This window comes from Cyprinus carpio, chromosome A7 (genome assembly GCF_018340385.1).
Source record: "Cyprinus carpio isolate SPL01 chromosome A7, ASM1834038v1, whole genome shotgun sequence".
NCBI lineage: Eukaryota > Metazoa > Chordata > Actinopteri > Cypriniformes > Cyprinidae > Cyprinus > Cyprinus carpio.
The window spans coordinates 31,956,500-31,979,588 of NC_056578.1; the positions used below are offsets into that span (position 1 = coordinate 31,956,500).

At 35.1% G+C, this 23,089-nt stretch overlaps 1 protein-coding gene across 1 annotated transcript in view; it reads right to left on the reverse strand.

Annotated features, from left to right (window-relative positions):
- Positions 1-1,777: 1,777 nt before the first annotated feature.
- LOC109088227 (sodium/calcium exchanger 1-like) overlaps positions 1,778-23,089 on the reverse strand; it is a 73,520-nt gene continuing 52,208 nt past the window's right edge. The window contains exons 6-10 of the mRNA XM_042760837.1: positions 10,317-10,423; positions 9,009-9,133; positions 8,519-8,618; positions 7,250-7,522; positions 1,778-5,075 (exon numbers count right to left, since the gene is read on the reverse strand). Coding sequence (XP_042616771.1) covers positions 4,696-5,075; positions 7,250-7,522; positions 8,519-8,618; positions 9,009-9,133; positions 10,317-10,423 — 985 coding nt within the window. The 3' untranslated portion in view covers positions 1,778-4,695. The remainder of the gene's footprint in view (positions 5,076-7,249; positions 7,523-8,518; positions 8,619-9,008; positions 9,134-10,316; positions 10,424-23,089) is intronic.

Below are 23,089 nucleotides of genomic sequence, written 5' to 3' on the forward strand. Positions count from 1 at the left end.
AGTGATTAATGACAAAAATTTCATTATCCCTTTAAGTATCCCTTTAATGAATTAACTAACATTAACAAACAATGTACAAAACATTTAATCTACGTTAATCTATGAAAATACAGTCGTTAATTGTTAGTTCATGTTAATTCACAGTGCATTAACTAATGTTAGCAAGCGCAAATTTAGATTTTAATAATGCATTAGTAAATGTAGAAATTAACATTAGCAAAGATATATAAATGCTATACAAGTATTGTTCATGTTAAATAATTAATGTTAACTAATAAAACTTATTGTAAAGTATTACCGATATATCATATACACAGTTATTTAACACTAGAAAGGGAAAACCCATAAAGAAACATCAGAAAATTTATTTAATTCTATATTCCATTTTATTGAGACTCAAATAATACAATTTCATGATTTTTTTTTAAAATTGACTCTTATATTTAATTTAAATATTTGGATACGTTGCTCCTTTGGGGGTATAAATTCAATGGAAACAGAACACTTGTTTCTCAATGCTTTGTACAGTGTGATTGTAATTCCTGAATGCTTTGGAATAATTTTTTTTAAAGAAGACACAAAGCAGATTATTGCTGAAGTGAAAGCATTTCAAAAAAGAAAGTACAAAAAAGTTATAAAAGTTTAAGTTTACAGTAAAGATAATGTAGTATACTAATTGTTTTTTATTTTATAAAATATGTTGTACTCTAAAATTGCTATAAAATCAAAGCCATATGTCTAAGCAATTTATGTTCCAAATTTGAATTTGAGATCCCAAAAATTGTGGTTCCTGTGAGATTTTGTTTGGGGGCTATATCAAAAACAATCACTGGGTTACACCCGAGCCCTATTAAATATTGTGAGTTTTCGGTCACAAATCAATAATTTTCTGTCACAATATGACTTCTATTACAAAACAGTCACCAAATATGAAATCTTGACTATCAGACCTTTCCAACGATATGTGTTTGGTCAAGATTACAAAAAGATTAGATTTTCTAAAACACAAGCCACAAAGTCACGCAGTCTATGTGTATGTTTTATATCTTGATTTATACCCCTAAAAGGGCAAAGTATCCCTGAGATACAAACATTTAGAGACAGACTACAAAAAATATAAGCATTTAATTCATAACATTTCAATGTAAACCTAATAAGCTAATGCTGAACAACAGTTTTTTAAACAGGTAAGTCCCCTCAAAAATTTGTATATATGTGAACTAGACCAACTTTTATAGGAGGGTGAGTAGATTTCCCACTGCAGGCGGCCATGCAGGTTTAAATGCTGTCCGTGAGCTAAACAAAGAATGGACAAACAAAAGTCACCTCATCTAAATATTCACCCTTTCCAGATGTAACCATGAAGTGAGACCTTCACTTTCAATGCCCCCACAAACAACCAAACAAATGTATCCAACACAAAACATACCCCGCCCCTTTTAGGGTTAAAACCTAAAGCTCTTCTTTCATGAGCTCCTATATACACTTCTGTTCAAGATTGAAAGTAATTGGCAGAGAGATGTTGAAAAATTCATCGTAAACACAAAAGCAAGACTGAAACCTAACTTTTTTTTTTTTTTTTTTTTACTGTAAGCATTTGTGGTTGTGAATACAGTACACCGTACAAAAGAAAAGAAATACATCCACCATGTGTAGTTGTGTAGATGTGTATTTACAGATCTATTCTAAAGCCATGATTGCTTGGTATTAAGTAAATCAATGAGTGTTTGCACATGTAAGGAGTTAGTATGAGGCACTGATGAATTAGTGTGGCATTTTGACTGGTTGTGTTTGAAAAAGGAAATGAAGATACTTCCTGTTTGATTTTTGTGTGTTACATAGAGAACTGTGTGTTGTGTTTTGCAAAAAGTGTGGTATGTGTTTCTGGTGTTCAAGTGTCAGGTTTCAGAAATTGTGTGAAAAGTAAAGATTTTGTAAGCAGTTGCAAAAAAACTGTAATATTGAGCACCTTGCAATTTAGATGCAGTGTTTTGTGTGTGTGTCTGTTTCTTCACCAGTGTCTGTGAGCAACACACATTAACAGAGTTTCGTTCTAATCAGTGTTAGTAAATTGTTTGAGTGAATGATTCAGTGACACTCATAACAGTCGCTAACAATGTATTTTGCTGAAGTTTTATGCACACATAAAAGTCACCCATTCCTTAAAAAGGTATAAGATGTATTTATTTATTTATTTAAGATATTTTTAAAATAAAATACATAAAAAAAGATACCAGGACAATACCTTCTAAAACATTTAACAAGGGTAAAAGAATGTTTCATGCATCAAACCAAGAGACATGGTGAGAAATAAAAATATGAAGAATCCAACTAAAATCTGCTATATAAAAGGAAAAGAAAAGCACTTGGTGATTTACTCATTATGAAAAATACTGAACAATTAACAATGAAATGCATCAAACCATTAATGAAGGAATAATCAGAAGACTACACACACACACACACAAACACAAACACGCATACACACAAAAGCACCCATCACTGGGCCTAGACAAGACAATAACTCTCTGGGCGAAGGGTCGCCTAGCAACAAGATAATACTAAAAATACTCTGGGCGCACATTCTCTCACTCCGAATACTGTACTAAACTGTGGAGAGAAGCTACTTCTGAAGGTTAAATATCTACGCTACTGCTAAATCTGTCTCATTCACTCTTTTTCTGTGCTCTCCATCAAGTGTGCAAGAGTCGATGCCTCCCACCCTCCCACTGTCTTCCTGAATGTCTCACAGAATAATTACACAGCAGTCAGAAACAGATAGACAGTGAACACCGAAACAGTGTCAACTAAAAATTCACTGCAACAAACATAATAATACAGCCAACACCAATAAATAAAAGTACTTGTGTTTGTTTTGGTTCTTGTGCAACCTCATGTCATAAAAGTGGGCTAGACGTATATAAGTAGTAAACTAAAAGTATACCTGTAAGTTCACTTGAGAAGTTCACATTATAGTTGTAATACAAAAACTTATATGTAAAATAATGCTCAAAGTTTACTATTGTTACACTTAAAGTAAACTTAGGCCCGGTTTCATAGAGGGGCTTAGCTTAACCCAGGACTAGGCCTTAGTTAAATTAAGATATTTAAGCAGCTTTTTATAAAAATTTTACAGGTGTACATCTTGAGACAATGGAGCAAGATATTTTCAGCTGAGACAGCTCAAACAAGCATTTTAGACTGGGACTAGCTTAAGCCTTGTCTGAGAAACCGGGGGTTAAAATTACTTTTTAACTAAAAAGTGGCTACATTTTGTACACTTACAAGTATACTACTACAGGCAGTGTACAAGTCCATTGATTTTAGTATACTTAATGCATGAGGTATACCTGGAAAATATAATTATTTACTTAAGTTTACTTAAAATGAACTTAAAGTATACTTATTTTTCGTATTTTTCACTTTCTGTTGTTCTTGTATGGGAAAGAGCAGCACAAACATTCTGCTAAACAGCTTGATTTTATGTTCTACAGGACATATGAGTTTGGAATCACATGAGAGTAAATAAATGCTGTCAGAATTGTAACTTTTGGGTGAACTAAGGGATACAGTTTGGTACACAGTCAGTAAGAGCATTTGTCACCATGTCAAATGTCACATCATATTAACAGGCTAGTATCTCCTGTTGAACATTTGATGTCAAGGAGTGTGACTGTGAAGAGACAAGACAAATACAGATAGATACAGACAGCTAATTACATCAATTACATGGTTTGGTATTTCAAGAGAACATCAGTTGAGCTGTTTATTCTTGGTTGAGTGGTTTCTTTCTTACACAGACATTATATACATATTTAAATTATTCATAATTATATGCAGCACCATCACTGTCATTATTTTCAGATTGTTCTTCAATCCTCTTTGGGATTATTTCAGTTTAATTTCCGTTTTATTCCTTTTTGCTATTTGACTTCCCAATAATGTCACCATTCATTCATGATATATGAATAATATTGAACTTGACATGCTTTTCAGACCATCTGTCAGGTTATTATTTAGTCCTGAGACATATTTTTCGTCTTACACAAGCAATAGTAAGTCCATCCTACTTGTTTAGTCTGCTCTTAATAATAGAAAGTTCATGTTTGGTCATTCTGTTCATTTAAATATATTTTAACATTACAGCTACATGAGAATAATACTGACACTTAACATAATAAAAAGAGAGTTAAAAAAATAAACCCCTTTAATCAGTAACCAAAGGCTCGGATTGGCTCAAACAGGAGTAAAAAAAAAAACTGAGTCATTGGTTACTGGTATGGATAGATTCAAGACAGCACTAAGAGATGGATACAAGTGTAAGGCGAGGGAACAAGGAATGATGTGTAATACATAACTAATTTAAAGGGACAGTTCATACAAAAAAGAAAAATCAGTGATCATTTACAGTTCTCACCTTTATGTAGTTCCCAAAAAGTAAACCTCTTAAAAAAGAAAATAAAAAAAAAACTTTTTGTGTTCTATAGGACAACATTAAAACTGTGAATGATGACATCATTTTATTTTTGGGTGAACTATCCCTTTATGGAAGAAAATGAAAAATGACAATAACTGACTTATCAGACCTTTTAAAAGTTTTCAAGATAAATATCTAATTAATACAAAACAAATGCTCCTTCACTGGCCATTTTTTATATTCCTCTTTAAGCTGAAAGAATATGAGGCCTCGCTGCCTCAGAATCCAGTGATGTGGCAGTACGCTTCCAGTGAGGCCAGTAGGATGTAGATCAGCCAGAGGGAAATGAAGAATAAGGACGTCAATATCTTGCAAGTCCGTGGACCACCAAGCTCTCCTCCAGCCACTGAGGGGCGCCGGCGATACAACAGCACGCTGAAACACACCACAGCCAAAACAGTGAAGAGTGTGACGGAGAAGGCCAGAGAACCTGGATCAACGTGGAAAGGTTTGCCCTTGGTATTCCAGTATACAGCAGCTATGGTCCATGCCACACCGATGCCGAGGAAAACATTGACAGCATTGCTGCCCGTCACATTACCAATGGAGGCATCTGCATACTGGTCTTGGATGGCAGCGACCTTACTGGCAAAAGTGTCTGTGCAAAGGAGACAATTATATTATGATCAGACTAATATAATTATGATTTGAACAGGAAAATCTTGTTATTGTATGAAAGAAAACAGAATGGGTTTTGACTGAAAATAGAAGTGGTAAGTATCAGAAACGGAGGTTAACGGAAGGGAAAAGGGTAAGGAAAGACAAAAGCAAAAAAGGAAGTGAGAGAAAAGGAAGAGAGAGAAAAGAGAAAGAGTTCAGGTGAATCCACTGAACAGAATCAAAGGGGGGGAAAACGCAGACATATACAAACACATAAACTGATACACCAGCTGCAAACACATGACCTGAAGATGAGATCTATGCCCTTCTGCTCTAATTACCAGCCACACAAAAACATACATGGCCAAATTCATTCACCTGCTCTATGGTGATGGTCTAAAGTGTCTGCTAGGCAATACAGGAATGGCATGTACAGTATGTAGATTATTTCAGTATTTATATGTATTATTATAATAAAATTTTGAATTAGCTTTAATTTTTATATTTCAGTTTTAATTTTAAGATTTTGTAATTTTATGTGCTTTTGTCAGTTTTACTTTGTATTTTTTTATATTTCTATTTAACTTAATTTTTTATTGTTTTTAATTATTTCAGTACTTCAAGTTAAGGGATAGGTCACCCAAAAAATGAAACTTTTGTCAGTAATTACTCACCCTCGTGTTGTTCCAAACCTGTAAGACCTTTGTTCATCTTTAGAACACAAATTAAGCTATTTTTGATGAACTCCAAGAGCTTTTTGACCCTGCATAGACAGCAATGCAACAACCATGTGCAAGGTAAACAAAAATAATGACTTTATTCAACAATTCTTCTCTTGGACACACGAAAGTACCACGACGGATGTGCACTTTGCACACAACAAGTATTCTTGTAGCTTCATGAAATTATGGTTGAACCACTGATGTCACATAGACTACTTTAACGATGTTAAAGACTATAGAATACCCAAGACGTCACTCGTATAGTTTTGAATGAGGAAAAATGCAATGCTCAATATGGCCTCTCAATCACAGGAAGCCCCGCCTTCTGAATGAAAGAGCCAATCGCTAATCGGTAAAGTCAGCGCGTTACTGCAGCTGCAGTTAGAAGCGTTCCGGTTGCTATAGAAACAGTCAGGTCTCTGAGACGTGTGCTCAGGACTGCGCATGCGCACTGGCTGATCTAGCCTGAAAAATAAGCTTTTTATAACACTATTAGAGCAAAAGTAATAACATTTATGACAGTCGTTATCAGATTTCTTTGGTGACTTCAAATATGAAATTTAATCATAAGCTTAGTGAACAGTTTTGGAGAATTTGATGTTTCCTCACTTAAAGAGACAGGAGTTGCACTTACATGTTCGAGAGGCATTTCAAAGATGGCCACCGAGTGACATGTCTTGTCTTAAAAGGTCTTTGATGATGTCCTTACTACCTTCTGGCCTTTGAACGTGGTAGTTGCATTGCTGTCTATGCAAGGTCAGAAAGCTCTCAGATTTCATCAAAAATATCTTAATTTGTGTTCCAAATATGAATAAAGTTCTTATGGGTTAGAGAAATTAATGACATTTTTGGATGAACTATCCCTTTAACCTTAATTATTTCAGATAGTGACCAATGCAGCATTTTTGTTTAGATTTCTATTAAGTTTAAGTTTTTCATCTACTATTTATATTTTATTTAAATTATATAAACTTTTTTTAAGTTAACAATAACAACACTGGTGATGGAGCTCCTGAATTATGACTTTATTATTAGACATTTTAAGAAATAATACATACTATTACTATTCTTATTAGTGGTGCTCTCTAAGTTACAGAGATATGATACATCCTAGAACCCACATAGCAACATGTCAAAAACCACTCAGCCAAACACATACTGCAGCTTGGATTTGTATGTGGAAGCAAATGCCATTTCTTTGAATTATTTGAAACTTGGTAACAAGCAATTGAATTTGGGCACATTTTTCTTGGACACTGAACTGAATCAACACTGAACTCATTTCAGCTGAATAATAACTGTTTACTACTGTCTTTTTAGAGTTGTTTTACAGCAGAATTGAATTTTGTTTGCATCATTATTTTCTTGTTTATCACCGTAAGGCAGTTTTGAAACAATCTGTTTTGTATGCACTATAAACTGTAAATAAAGGTGACTTGACTTGACTAACCTGGGACAGACGTCCCCAGGGCAACAAAGACCACGGCGGTGACTGAATCCTTAAGGCCAATAGTGCACCCAAAGTGGGAGGCAAGATCGCCTGTGACTGCCGTCAATACACCAATCAGACAGATGGACACAATGAAGCATGCCCATCCATTCCAGTACTCTGTGGGTGGGACGAAGGCAAAGAGAACCTTCCAGAAGACTGTGAGGAAGTGCATGATGTAATCAAAGCAGGACGGAAGACGCTCTTCACCACTCTCCTCCTCATCATCGTCACCTGAGATGAGCAATATATGTTAGAGGAACAGAGAGTACAAAGACGGTTGAGAATTTAGCATAATTCACACAGCAAAGGTGGTACAGAAGCACTTCTGAAGTGATTTAGGTGTCTTTACACACACTGTTTAATGCTGCACAGAGGTGGCATAAATGCATTTCCACAGCAATTACAACTGTATGCTTTGATACAAGGGGCTGAGGTGGGTCTGAGCAGATATATATTAGTGCGGCATTGTACCTTTATGCTGAATTTTGAGCAGGAACAAAGCAGTCTTAACTCAGCTGTGTAAAGACACCTTTTGGCTCATAAAAGAACATTATTAAGGTAAATATGCTTTATATTTTCATAGAGATTGAAACAGATACACAACATACTCTACCATTCAAAACTTTGGGGCTGGTTATATTTTTTAATGTTTTGAAGGAAGTGTCTTTGATAACCAAGGCTGAATTTATTTGATCAAAAAATACAGAATGAATTTTTTAGTTTAAAATGGAATTTATCCCTGTGATGGCACAGCTAAATTCAGCAGCCATGAATCCTTTAAAAATCATTCTCATATTATGATTTGGTGTACACACAAAAAAAAAAAAAAAAAAAAAAAAAAAAAAAAAAAAATCTTATTATTACCAATGTTGAAAATAGTTGTCATGCTTAATATATTGGTGGCAAAACGAGATATTTTGCATTTATTTGAAACAGAAATATTTTACATCATTATATATATAACTTTTGATCAATTTAATGTCCTTGCTGAATAAAAGTATTAATTTCTCTTTCTCTCTCTTTAAAAAAAAAAGATCATACTGATCCCAAACTTTTGAATGTTAGTTTATATTGTTAACCATACACAGTAGATGTATAAATCAAGAACCTATTTTTCATAAGTCGAAAAGGCATTAATACACATTCATAGTTGTAAAAGTGTCATCATGATGAATGATAATGCCCATGTACAAAATGTAAAGGGTGAACAAACAGGAAGTATCATACCTGCACTCACAGTCACAGCACTAACAAACTGCTCTCTCCAGCTACTGCTGCCGACTACCAGAGCCAAGTTAGTCTTCTTAATGAGTTTATCCACCGTACTCTACACACACAAACACACACACAAACACACACACAAACACACACACACACACACACACACACACACACACACACACACACACACACACACACACACACACACACACACACACACACAGTTGCATCCATATATCAAGAACTGTTCCAGCCCAGCTATCAGTCTGTGTTGAAACTATTTTCGTTGGTGAAAATATTCCTATTTACATATTATATGTATTGAACTGTTACATAAAACTAATTTCACACACAATAATACTGATATATTAGCATGACTGTGGATTTAATGTTTAAATATTACACATTAATCAGTATGCATTGCTAAAAAAAAAAATATTTTTAGTTCATCTTGTTGCATTATTGAATCACTTAAGGGTTTTAGAGGCAGCGTTACCTTAAATTCGTAAGACTCTTCAATCACCACTTCCAATCTGGTATGTTCTCCCAGACTAGGACATCCCATTTTAGCTACTTCCTCTTCCTCCACCACAATCTCTGGCTTATTCTCATTAGAGTCTCCTAAACATACACAAACATGACAAAGAAAAACTTATTAGAAACATATTCCCCTTATTTGTCCAGCTATTACAATGTGGATATCAAGCCTCATGAAAATGATCAGCGCTAACAAAAATGAGCAGGTATAACAGTGATTGATGGCTGGATGGAATAATACACTTTGCAGTTTCTGAAACTGACAAGCAGGAAATTTCATAAATCTTATGAGTGCCAATGTTGCTAATTGAATTGTAAAGTAAGGCGTTTTAGATGGAAGGGTCATTGCCAGAGAAGGCTGTATAAATAATGTAGAGAATAGTGTGTGATACAGAGACAGCCAATTATTTCCTCAGGTGACAAACTTCAAAGCCTACAAGTATTGTTTAATCCTTTACTGTAAACATATTTCCTACAGTACACATTATTTACTAAGCCTGGGGATTTGAAATGATGCATGCTAAGAGGAAGAGAAAAAATTATTTTTACTCCATTAAAAATATTTCTTAAAGCTGAAATGAGTGTTATGTAACAGCTGCTCATCCTGAACGCTCAATTCATTCATTTCTGTGTTTTAATTTAGCTTTTTTCCCTTTCTTTTATCTGTAACCTTTCATCTTTCATCACTTTGTTCATGTTCTCCTCATTAAATGACCTCCACAATCATTTTATTTGCAGCTTCGACTGCACTGCTCATTTGCAAGCTTTAATTTTTAGTTATTATCTGAGAATGTGAAGCAAAAAGTGGCACAAAAACACGGCTGCTGGTGTAAATAAAACAGGAGACATTCAGCTGCTTCCGTCTGGTGTACTCCAATGGCTAATTAGCAAACAGTCTTTTATTTCTATATATCCGATTAGCAAAGGTGTGAAATCCTGAGATTAACGGATAGTAAATTGAAGATCCACACACACAAATGTTGTCCACACTTAAACATTACATATACTAAACACTAATTTGGTTATTCTTTGTTTATGGGTATTTACACTGTATATATATATATATATATATATATATATATATATATATATATATATATATATATATATATATATATATATAATTACATTTACATTTAATCATTTAGCAGATGCTTTTATCCAGCGATTTACAAATGAGGAGAACAATAGAAGCAATCAGACTAACAAGAGAGCAACAGTATACAAGTGCTGTGACAAGTCTCCAGACATATTTCACACAATTTACCATGTTTCTGCCCAATCTCTAGCAGCACTGGCTCTCCTAACTCAATGCTGAAGGTCTTATTCTTTTCATATTCTTCATCATCTATAATCTTCACCTCGATTGTTTTCCTGTAGAGAAAGGAAAATAGAGTGACACAGTGCTATTTCTTTAAACAGAATAATTTTTAATTTAATTACTCTAACACATGCACACACGCTGTTAAACTATGACTCTAAACAGCAAGAATTTCATTTTAATGAACTTTGTGTATTCATCTGTAATTCATGCCAGGATTTGCATATAACACTGACATACAGTAAACAAGCACACACCCAAAATACATCATCATTTCATGCATTATGAACGATGTTTTGTAGTAATAATGTAAATGCCACTGAGGGTGGAAACTTTAAGTACAGGATTCAGAATAATTGCTTCATGATTAATAAACAAAGTGAGAACATCTTACTCTCATAGAGAGATATAACAGCATTGCTCTCCTCAAACATCAACCTTGAGCTATTATAAGAACTGCAAAATAGTTTAACAAACATACTGAAACTGTTCAGCCAATGCTGCTCAGATATCTCAGAAATCACTTACAAAAAAAAAAAAAAAAAAACAGTACCATGATAATATCAGTAGTGTTTTGTGGTACATGTGAAGTCTGAAGTACCTTGGCATAGCATGTACCGTTCAAAATGTGGAGTCAGTAAGATTTTTTAATGCTTTAAAATAAGCCTCTTATTCTCAGACAAGCTGCCATTTTTTTTTAAACATTAATATTGTAAAAACACTAATATTGTGAAAAATTACTACAATTCAAAATAACTGTTTTCTGTTTTAAAATGTTAGTGATTCCTGTCATGGCAACACTGAATTTTCAGCAACTAATACTCCAGTCTTCAGTGTCACATGATCCTATAGAAATTATTTTAATATGCTTTAAAATAGAAATACTTTGTAACATTATAAAAGTCTTTACTTGTCATTTTTGATTAAATGAACTCATATTTGCTGAATAAAAGTGTTACTGACCCCAAACTTTTAAACATTAGTGTAAATATGATATAGTATTCATATATATATATATCATTCAGCACCATGGTACAGGGGAGGGCACATATGGCCAGACCACATAACTCAACAGTGCTCACAGACTGTTTATGTATATACTGTATATTGATAAGCGAGAGGTCAAAAGCCCCTGTGTCAAGAACAACAGATTATTATTGTGGCTTTAGTACCTCAGTGTTCCCACTTTCACCACCCACTGACTTCATTACAAATTCATTCATCTTTGTTCAATTAAAACTGACAGATACATTAAACTAAAGTAGGCTTAATCAATAGTCCTCATCTTCTTCTGTGTGAGGAACAGAGTAAGACAGAGACAAAGAGAGTGAATACATTTTTTAAATAGGATGAAAAATTCTGTTGACGGTGAGATTTTCTGCTCTACAAAGGGATGTAAAGTGGATATAGAAAAGAATCAATCCCTTTAAAATAATCACATTGTGTTACTTTGCAGCCTGAAATGAAGATGGACACAGTTTTTGTTTTATCCAGCTGTTTTTACTCAGTGCAACTTTTAACATCCAAGTGAAAGATATAACACCAACATGTCAGAAAAAAACAAAAACAAAAAACAGAATCACAGAGTTGAAAAAAAGGATCACTCCCTTGTGTCAGTATTTTGTTGAACCACCTTTTGCTTTAATTACAGCCTTTAGTCTGTTGGTATTTGTCTCTACCTACTTTGCACATCTACACTTTGCAATATTTTCCCACTTTTCTTTGAGAACTGTTCAAGTTCAGTTAAATTTGATGGTGAAAATTTGATTTTCAGTGGGGTTTAAGTCTGGCCTCTGACTAGGCCAATCAAGGACATTCACCTTCTTCTCTTTCAACCACCGTGTGTTCAGGATTGATGTGTGCTTTGGGTCATTGTCATGTTGGAAAGTAAACCTTCTTCCCATTCACAACTTTTTTTTTTTTGCTTCAGTTGCACTACCAAGGACTTAAATGCTTCAGGAAAGCTCTTTTCATGCTGAGCTAATCAAAATAAACACAGCTAATCACAGTTGAAAGTCAATGGCTTTGTGTGCCACTGAGAAGATGATCAGCTACACCTGATTGAGTTTACAAGTCATTTTTAGGAGGGGGGTGTTTTAAAGAGGGGTCATTCTTTTTTTATACCCACTGTACCTTCCGTACATTCAAGTATATAAGTGCAACTGCACAAACTCAGAAGCAAATATTATGAATTTGAAAGCAGACCTTCTTTCGCAGTGCAGCAATTTGAACCCTTTTCCTCTCCTCATGTTTCTCTCAATCCATTAACTCACTGTCAGCTTGACTGATCAACCTTTAGCTTAGATTAATCATGAGCTGAGATTCAAACTTCTCCGATGAGGACAGTTGAGTTCTTTTTTCCTCTCTTCACTTTTCTCTGGCCTCTTGCTTTTAAACTCCTGCTCTTCTCTTAACTAAACTCACTTGCATTCCTGCTCTCCATCTCTTATTCTGCCTCCCCTCCAGCTAGTAAATATCTATATGCCCTCCATCCCATTCTCTCTCCATTCCCCCTTCCCTCACTTCGCTGGGCTCTAATTAGATGTGTGTGTGTGTGTGTGTGTGTGTGTGTGTGTGTGTGGTGTGTGTTCTTGAACTGAATCCAGCAGCTCAATTAAGATCTTGTCAGCTATGTGTTTTATTGCATTTGCCTGCTGCTTCCCCCCCACATACACATTACTCTTTATTATTATAAAAGGAAGAAGGGAGCCGGAAAAGAGATAAAAAAAAGAAAAAGGACTGAAGACTAACTTAAAACTAAGACTGAACTGATAGCGTTGCTTATTTAATTCAGTGTGTTAATTGTCATTTCTTTGTAATTATTTGCAATTATGTGCAATTTCTGAGTGAAAATTGTTGCAGTGTTGACATTTTATTTGCCTCATATTTGGCAAACTTTGCAACATTCACACTGTTATTAAATTTAACTGAATCAACATTGAACTATAAATAAATGAGATGATTCTGACTTGACTTTTATATTTGTTATTAATCACATTGTATAATATGAGTCTGGTGAGATCTTGTGTACAAGTTAATATCACAACATCATCAGTGATATTTTATTTTGCATTTCCTGTAGCTCACACAGTAGCGTATGGTTCTATCAGCACCAGGGTCATGGCTTCCATTCTCAGAAAATGCTAGGACTGATAGAAATGTACATCTTATACCCTGAAAACAATATATGCTACTTTGGACAAATGTCTAAATGTTTTATGTTGGACTATGCAACATAAATTACTAATATAAGTATTTGGTCACGTTTAACAGCATTGGTTGGTTGATCAGTCATTTGGATTCTTCGGTTACACATGAAACTGAAAGGGTACCACATAAACCAAAGCAAGATATTTATGTTGCATATCTATAGACAAGCTAGAATTAATATTTGTAACAGAAAATCTCTCTCTCACTCTCCATCTTTCATAGTCGTACACACATCAAGATCAGTTGCGGTTCTTTTATTGGTTCTTTAATAGACAGGTGTCATAGAAACTTTGACACCAAAAGAACTTCATTGCAATTATTGATCAAATGCAGCTTTTCCACCATTGGGCTGAACAGTTCTAAAAACAGTAAGGAACTGTTCCAGTTATGTCTCCGGCATGGAATGGAATGGTTAAGCAACAAGAACGGTTAAAAAAAAAAGCGGTTAATGACTGATGACTTAGAGCAGACCGTAAAATTGGGTCCAAGATTGTACAGTGCAACAGTGCAAGTTTTGGCACTGAAATAACGTACGCAAAAGTGAATTTGCCCCAGAGTGTTTCATTATGCCAAGGGTGGTGACTATAAAAAGGTATGTTGAGTGTTTTCTCCACTTCAACTGCATTTTGAAGCATTAATGAGCTCCTTCTCTAAGTGTAGGTCCAAAAACATTCCACTTTCATTTTCTTGAGTGTTTTCATTTCTAAAGAAAGCCTCGAAGCATTAAATTAAACACAGAGTGGAGATACATCTTAAATGATACAGAATCACAGCAAGTTTGCTTCGTAGTACCAATATTGGAAATACTAAACTCTATATGTGTACACCGTCAGATAAAGACATCTGCTCATCACCTACACACACACACACACACACACACACACACACACAGACCAATAATCAGCATCTAATCAAAATTCCACACTTAACTTCCTGTTGGTTGCCTAATGTGATTAGTGGGTTGTGGTTGTTGATAATTAATAAGAGACAAGGACCATAATGTTCAGTACGTTGAACTATGATTTAATTAATGCAACTCACACTCATCTTATAATATCATGATTAGGAAAAGGATTTTTGCATTTCATTATTGTTAGCATTTAGTTTACTCAATTTAGTTTAGTTAACTCCCCAGTGTGTCACTAGTGGCTCCAAATGAACAGTGAAAAATAATCATGGTTTTCGAACAGGTTTCCCTCATACATCTACCAGTTTTTTCACCCCATCACCTGAATGACAGTTTTGACAAGTCACCTTTATTTATATAGCGCTTTAAACAAAACAGATTATGTTAAAGCAACTGAACAACAATTACAAATGAAACAGTGGCACAAATGAAATAAAAGGTATTACTTGGACTGCTCAAATAAAGCAATGTTTTGAAAGTGGCACAAAGCAACTGTTTTTCCACTGTTCAGGAAATCAACCTATGAATAGCTTATTTATAGTTGTCTCTGCACATTAGACTGTGTTAGGAGAAACTATTTTAACATCGAAAAAATTACACACTTCACCTTTAAGGGTGACAAAGCTGAGGGCACAGTGATGGTCTGGGTCCAGAGAATCATCCATGTAATAGTCATGGATATTTACAGTCATTGTTTTAGTCAACAGATGCCACAAATAGAGACCATAATGAAACAAAGACAAAGATAGTTCTTCCCAACAGATGTGGAATAAAAAGGATTTAAATGGCACTCACTCTGAGAAGTATTGGCTTGACAGAAGCGTAAGGAGCAAAAGTAATTAAATGTGGTAGAGCTTTTGTATGAACTGAAAAGAACAGGCAAGCTGGATGCCATGGAAGAATGAGCTCTAGTTTGCCAGTATACCACTGCTGACCTACTAACAGAAGAGTAGAGAAGAATACAGCGAAAATGTCTGAAGAAGAATGGGAAAAGGGACATTTTGTGGCCATGGTAAAATGGTAATACAACAATATTAGCACAGAAAGTAGGCACAAAAACCAGGCAAATACCATTGTTTATGAATATACAGTAGTACATTATTTTAATAATGGTATTGTAAGAGTTATGTTCTGTTTTTGTATTTAAACATCTTACTCTGAACCTCATAACATCGATAACCCCAATGACATTAAAAAATGTTATTCCAAAACTATTTACATTATTTGAGAGATGATTCACCCAAAAATGTAATAATGAATAAATATAATGAATAAAAACCAAGGGTATGTTTACAAGACAACAGTGTACTAAAAACAGAAAAGTTTTTCCTTGATGATGACAATGACATAAAGTGACGTGACATACAGCCAAGTATGGTGGCCCATACTCAGAATTCATGCTCTGCATTTAACCCATACAAAGTGCACACACACAGCAGTGAACACACACACACTGTGAACACACACCCGGAGCAGTGGGCAGCTATTTATGCTGTGGCGCCCGGGGAGCAGTCGGGGGTTCGATGCCTAGCTCAAGGGCACCTCAGTCGTGGTTTTGCCGGCTTGAGACTCAAACCCACAACCTTAGGGTTAGGAGTCAAACTCTCTAACCATTAGGCCACGACTTCCCCAATAAAGACAGATCCAAGAAAAAAACTAAAATGCCAATTATGAATGCCAGACCAGTAGCTGCTGATATCACTTTGCACAACGCGCCTGCGTACATACTGTAAGACACAGAGACAAGAACATATGGTAACTCTTTATAATAACTTTAATTTATAAATCATTGACAAACATTATATAATGCTTAACAGATCATAAGTTAATATAAATACACATAGCTAGAAATATGAGATAATGTTCCTGTTAATATTTACTAATGAACTTACTAAACATTACCTATTGATTAACATATGATAATTTAATGAAAATTGAAAGGGTTACAAATGTAAGTAAAATTTCAGTTCTTATGATCTTCACTTGTTGGTCTTTGTTTATTGTGTAGATCTCTATTTATACATCTTAACAAATAATCGATTTATTATTTGTTCATGTTTTTGCAGTACCCAATCTAAAGTGGAAACTATTCATCATTTGCAAATGTTTACTAATCATTAATACCTTTATGAACAGTCATCTCAATGGCAAAAAGTGTCCCGAAAGACCTGAATTCACCCTGTTCACACATCTTTACTAAACATTAATCACGTGTTCATGTTTTTGCAGTAGCCAATCTAAAGTGTAAACTATTCATCATTTGTAAATGTTTATAAACGTTTACTAATCATTTAGTATCTTTATGGGCATTGGACTTATGTAGCATGGTTGTAAAGGGTGGCAGGTTAACTTTAGCTAAACGCTTGCTAAAAACATAACAGATTGTAATTTTGGTGCAAAAAGGTTTTTTATTGCCTCAACATTCACATTAGTTCACTACTCTTCAGTATATCATTAAACAGGATAGCGATTCCTTGAATTATAAATAAGCAGGGGAAAACAAATCATTTTAAAAGAAAATATTTGTTAATATATCAAAATGATATAATAAAAAAAGATTGAACCATGTTCCCTTATAATAATCAAACTGACCCCTGTACACTGTTGACACTTTAACCAAACCTTAAACTTACCCATACCACCAAACCTGAGCCTAACCTTACCCATATCACACCTCAGAAGCAGCAAAAGTGCTGTGCATTATCACAAACTTTTAATCATTTTATAACATCTGTTATATTTAGTGACATTTGTAATCATTTTAACTTAAATTAAATAATGATTTGTTTGAACATTATCTAATGTTTAATACGTTTATTAGCAAACATTAACAAGCACATTATCTCACGTTTCTAACTCTTTGAATATATATATTAACTAATGATTCATTAGGCATTATATAATGTTTGTTAATGATTTATTAATGAAAGTTATTATAAAATGTTACCGAACATACAGTATGCACACACACTTTCACAGACAGTCAAAAAATACTACCTCTGAATTAAGTTCTAATCTCATATTCAAAGTGAGGCAGTACAGACATGTGAGAGTATCATGTGATCTGCAAATCTCTCCTTGAGCCATGCATAGAGTACGAGTTAAAGCAGCATCTCTTTAGATTAAAATGATAAGTACTCCAATTTACTTAACCTTCAGACATGCAAATGTGGAGTTCATGATACCAAAAATACACTCAATGCATGTAATTCCTTCCATGGGAACATGCATGCTTTCAGTATTTTCAGTCTTTATTCTTCTCATACTGTTTGTAACATATAATCATAGTTTTATATGCAAAGTTGAACTACTGTACCTCCTATGTTTCCGTTAAGGATTGATGAACAAGTACATGGTGCACCCAAAAACTGGGACGTATGCCAGTGCTTGAGCTGGCAGAGAAGGAGATATATATAGTTGTGATTTTCTGTGCTTTGGGTCACTTCTCCTCTTCTCTTAGGCCACTTCTTACACTTGACTAGTAAGTGACATAAAAAAAAAAAAAAAAAACTCTTCATCTCCACCCTGGACTCCCTGTCTCTACATGCATTGTCCAACACATGTAATCCATGAAGCACCAAATCAAAATAAACACTAAATTAAAAAGACATGGTAATGCAATCTACATTTTCACCATAGTGGGGTGAGTGTGCAATGAGATTATTTTTTTATTGATTGAATTCTCTCATAATTAATTCAATTTAGGGCTGCCAATCTAATAAAAGCTGAATCTATTTAATAGCAGACCAGCCATTGAATCTGTAGCTGAGCAATTGTTTCATGTCATCATTTAAATTTGGTTATGCAACAAATTTAAGATTTATAAATAATGATGACACTTTAAACTGACATTACTACTAGAACTACATATTCCTTCTATCATCTGACATGAAATTGTTTGCATATATATATATATATATATATATATATATATATATGTATATATATATATATACTTAAGCACAGATGGATTTAGGTCATTGTCCCAGGAGCATCCCAATATCTTAAGCATCTGTTTGTTCAGCAAAACACAGTGTGCATTCTCGAGAGAGGGAGAGAGACATGGGGTCGTGCAGCTTTATATATCATAGATGTGATGCATCCAGGCAGGGCAATTGGACTGAGATATTCATCATTTATGAGTCGCCATGTTCTCCAAATTTCACCACCTGCTCCCCGCTCTAAACACATACACACACAGCAGACACTGAAACCAGGGCAGCGCTTTTTGGGGCAGTCCACACACATGCACTCTCCTCCCTCATGATCAACAGTGACACATCTTGGGTGGAGTTATTGATCAAATAAGGTCAGGTGTGTATATTTAGGCGGCAATATTAAGTCATAATTTAAACTGCATTAAAGTCTGTTTTCTGCTGTCATGCACGTGTTTTGTTTCTGGCGCTCCCTGTATAACAGCTTTCTGATTAAAGAAATATGAAAAGCAGCTTATAGGTGGCACGGGCTGTGACTCTGAACACTGCGCTAATGTTGAGGAATTAGCAGTTAAGCTTATGAGACAGATAGAGATGTGATTCTCAACCTTGCCTGTCAGAAGGCCTGCAACAAGAACCTGAACAGTTATATAAAATGATGTATATGTAGTAGGCTTGGAGAAGTATTTTCTATATATAAGGCCTGTGGATGGCATTTGATGTGTTTCTACCGGTTGTATGGTAAAACTCTTGAGTAATTCTCAGTCCTGCACTAATCCATTCTCTGTATTTTTAAAACAGAAAATTCAGACCTGCAAATTCATGTAGCAATAAATCGAAAAAGAAACCTGTACCATATCATACATCTGCCAATAGGCCTTTAAATGATCGGAATCAGTCAATATTGGATAATTAACTGTTCTTGTTTATATCTCCTAATTTTATGTACCGTAATTAACAAGATAAATTAAATAATGTTATCTTAAGAATTTATAATCTTAATAACTTATTTTTTTCATACTGTATATACCATATATATATTACATTGATAGGCCAATAGCAGCACTGTAGACCAGTGTAGAGGCCTAAACAGAGGTGAAACATTAAATAATTTAGAAGTTAGATACAAGCAGAAGAAAACAGGACAAACAAGCAGAAGTGTGGCATAAGCTTGTTTTGAGCAAAGAGTGGCACCCGTCTAATCACAAAGTGTCTAGAGTCTAACCTCTGGAATAAAGGCCTAATTTTTCCAGACATTGTAAAGCATGAAGCAGAAAGATTGAGAAGCTGCTGCAATGTGTTCTACAAAGGAGAAAAGTCATTGAGGATGTCTTAAGTGTATTACATTCTGATCGATAGAGTCTATCAGATGAACATGTTTCTGAATAACACACCAAACAGTTTACCAGGAAGTTTGTACTTGTCTGAGTTATGTTGACGACGAAGAAAAGGTACGGGAGAAGATCAGCCATAATTTTAGAGGCTGTAGGTATTTGCCTGGAATCAGTTGCAGACAGTGGGCATGTCTTCAAAGTAAATCATGAAGTTCTCAGATCTAAGTTCTTGAAAAGGATGAGAAGATAGATCCTTCTTTGAACTGGTTTAAGGCCCCAGCTCAAGGCAAATATTCTCAACCTTTTAATTCATTTTCAAGTGCTGTTTCTAGAAGTGCCTAGCAAAGGATAGATAAGAATGTAGAGCCCTTTGGCAATTGTAGCTAGGTCTTCTGGAATTAGGCATGTAGCTGACAGGGGTCATGGACAGGAGCATACTGTTTCTAGCAGCGGGCTGAATAAAGAGAATTACAGTATATAAAGTGCTGTACAGACACAGGTCAAGACAACTACTTTCTACATTTGCTACAATACTTCTGCAGATTCCCTTGTCAAGATCACTTGTCTTTGTCTGAATGACTTTACACTCAACATAGTGGAAGATGAAGACAGCAACAGCACAGGTGAACAGAGTAGATATAGTGATGACGATTAACAGATGATTTAATAGAGGGCGTGGAGGAAATTGGATTCTTAGACAAATTACTACAATGATACACCCACAAAGTCTCATCCATTTCAAAAATAATAATTATAAATAAGTCTTTAGTTAGCCGGCGAAATGATAACACTTAGAGAGAACTGTAATAGTCATTAAAATACTGCAATTTATTCATGATTTTAAGCACCATACAGTACGCTTATTACATGCACAGTTCCTCTGAATCAGCCTAGGGTTGGGCACTTGTACAATGATAACTGTTCATTTGAGTTTTCAATCTAGCCTTGCACTTACACTAACTCTAGAGGCCAAATAATGCACATCCCTACACTTCAGACACACAGCAGTTTATGAAACTGCAGCTATGGGCTGTCCTACTTATGTTACTAGTCTATATTTACATTAGTTGGAAAGACATTTTTCTTTGACACTGGATAATAAGTAAGGGATACTGTATATCCAGCTGGTTGTTCTCGCAGAATAAACCCCGACAGGGTGATCAGGACCCAGACGCAAAGTGAATACTTACTTACTTTTGTTTAAAACAAAAACAAAAACAAACAAAAAACTCTTTGAATACATTGGCTGGTTATTTTTTCCACTTTAGTTAGAACATGACAGCTGTGCAAATGGATTTTTAAAAGCCAATTACAGTTATTTTAATTATATTTTTTATTGTGGTATTGCAATTTCAAGGAAGAAAAAAATAATACAGACATAACTAAGAGACATAAGGGACATAACTGAAAGACAAGATGCAGGACAAAGTTCCCAGTTGGGACTGTCCCACAAAATGCTGTTTGGTTGAGAAACGCTGAGATGAGGCAATAGTCATGCAAGAATGCTTTAATGTCTTTTCAATGTATAGAAATTTTGAAACTAGTATGGTTGGATTAATAGATGTCAATAGATGTTTTGACATAATCGAACATTTTGGTCAAAAAAGCAGCAAATTACCTACAGCACTGTTATTCAGTTAAAGGGGTGGCCACACTACACTTTTCTTTCCATGTATACAAATGCTGGAGAATGAAAACATGAAGCTGAAATTAGGAAACTATCAGAGAATTCTTTACAGTCCATCTCATGGGCTGATGATGACTACTAGATGTTGTGGAACGAGTGGGACAAAGTCATAGACTGGGGTCAGGAGAAAAAGTCATTCCCAGTGAGAAAGGTTCAGGAGCAGAGTAGCTTTGGAAGGCTGATTCGCCATCGGGACAGCACACTGTGAAAGGTCGAGAACTGTATTGCAAAAAATGGTTGAGGCTTTTCTCTTTGGAAGCAGAGATTCTGAACCTGATGAAACCTCTTCTTAATCTAATGTCATTTTAGATGAGTATGTCAACTAGAGCACATGGAATAATGGCTGGAAGGAGACAACAGACTGTGCTAGAACACTAAAAAAACAGTCAGATGTGATGTGTCCACTGCAGATCATGTAGATCTCAAGATCTCCTGTAACAGTAAAGCCTGCTGTGAATGCTGGGATGAGTCGGCTAACATATATACATTGGTGAATGGCAGCCAAAAATGAACACCCCATGTTTTCTTTGCCACTTCTAATGTCCACCAACATGCAACCATTGCAAATCATTTGTTTGTCGTGTCAGTACGTCATAATTAGAACGAGTCATTAGTTTATTGACAGGGATTTGTTGTGGCGCAATGTGCTGCACTGCACCGCATCCAGTGTAGACAGCATCACTAATTATAATGGCTTCTATTGTCTTTTGTCGAACCAGTCTCATCTGGTGTAGACACGTGTGAGACGAGTGGGATGACATACAGTATATGCTGTTGGCTCCTTCGATGTCAAGCTGGAAAACAGGTCAAAGTAAAGAAAGAAGGCAGGGAAAAAAAACCTGCATGCTCGTAATGTATCTGACTCTATGTGTATTGGTGAACAGCAAGCATGTCTGAATGCTTCTATTGTCCACCAGCTTGCCAAAGCCACCTTTGAATGCTGGGATGAGTGGATAGACAAATATGCTGCTGGCTCCTTTGATGACAAGATAAAAAGAGGTCACAGGAAAGAAAGAAGACTGCAAAGAAACCAAAGCCATGTTTGAGCTCTGGGATGAGTGGAGGGAGATGACTGGCTGAAATGGAGAAAGGCAGCACCACAGCACAGAAGATACAACAATCTAAGAAGTGGCTGGCACAGGTCAACTGGCCTTAATTAAGCATTAAAAAAATAATAGAGAAAAAAATATTCCTTTATCTTTAAATTTGAATCAATAAATGAAAGAATGTATATGTTTCCCTCCTTTACCAACTTGACATTATACAGTGGGGAAAATATTTCTTTGATCCCTTGCTGATTTTGTAAGTTTGTACACTTACAAAAAAAAAAAAAAAAAAAATGACCATCCCAATCCTGCATGGATTATTACCTGAAATTATTTGATAAAAAATTGTAATTCAAACATAATTTAGAAAACTAATCCTATCTGAATGTGCTGTAGAGAGATTGAGGATTGAGAAGTGACTTGAATCATGTCATGTCTTTCCCTATGTATCAGCCAAAATTCTCTCTCATTCTCCCTTGTTTTCTTAGATCTTCCTGTCAAGTCAAACCTGTGAAAGCTGTGAATCCTGTAACAGGTTTGATAACCACATAATCACATCTGCAACTGTTTCTCTCTCACAAACATAAACACAGGGACAGA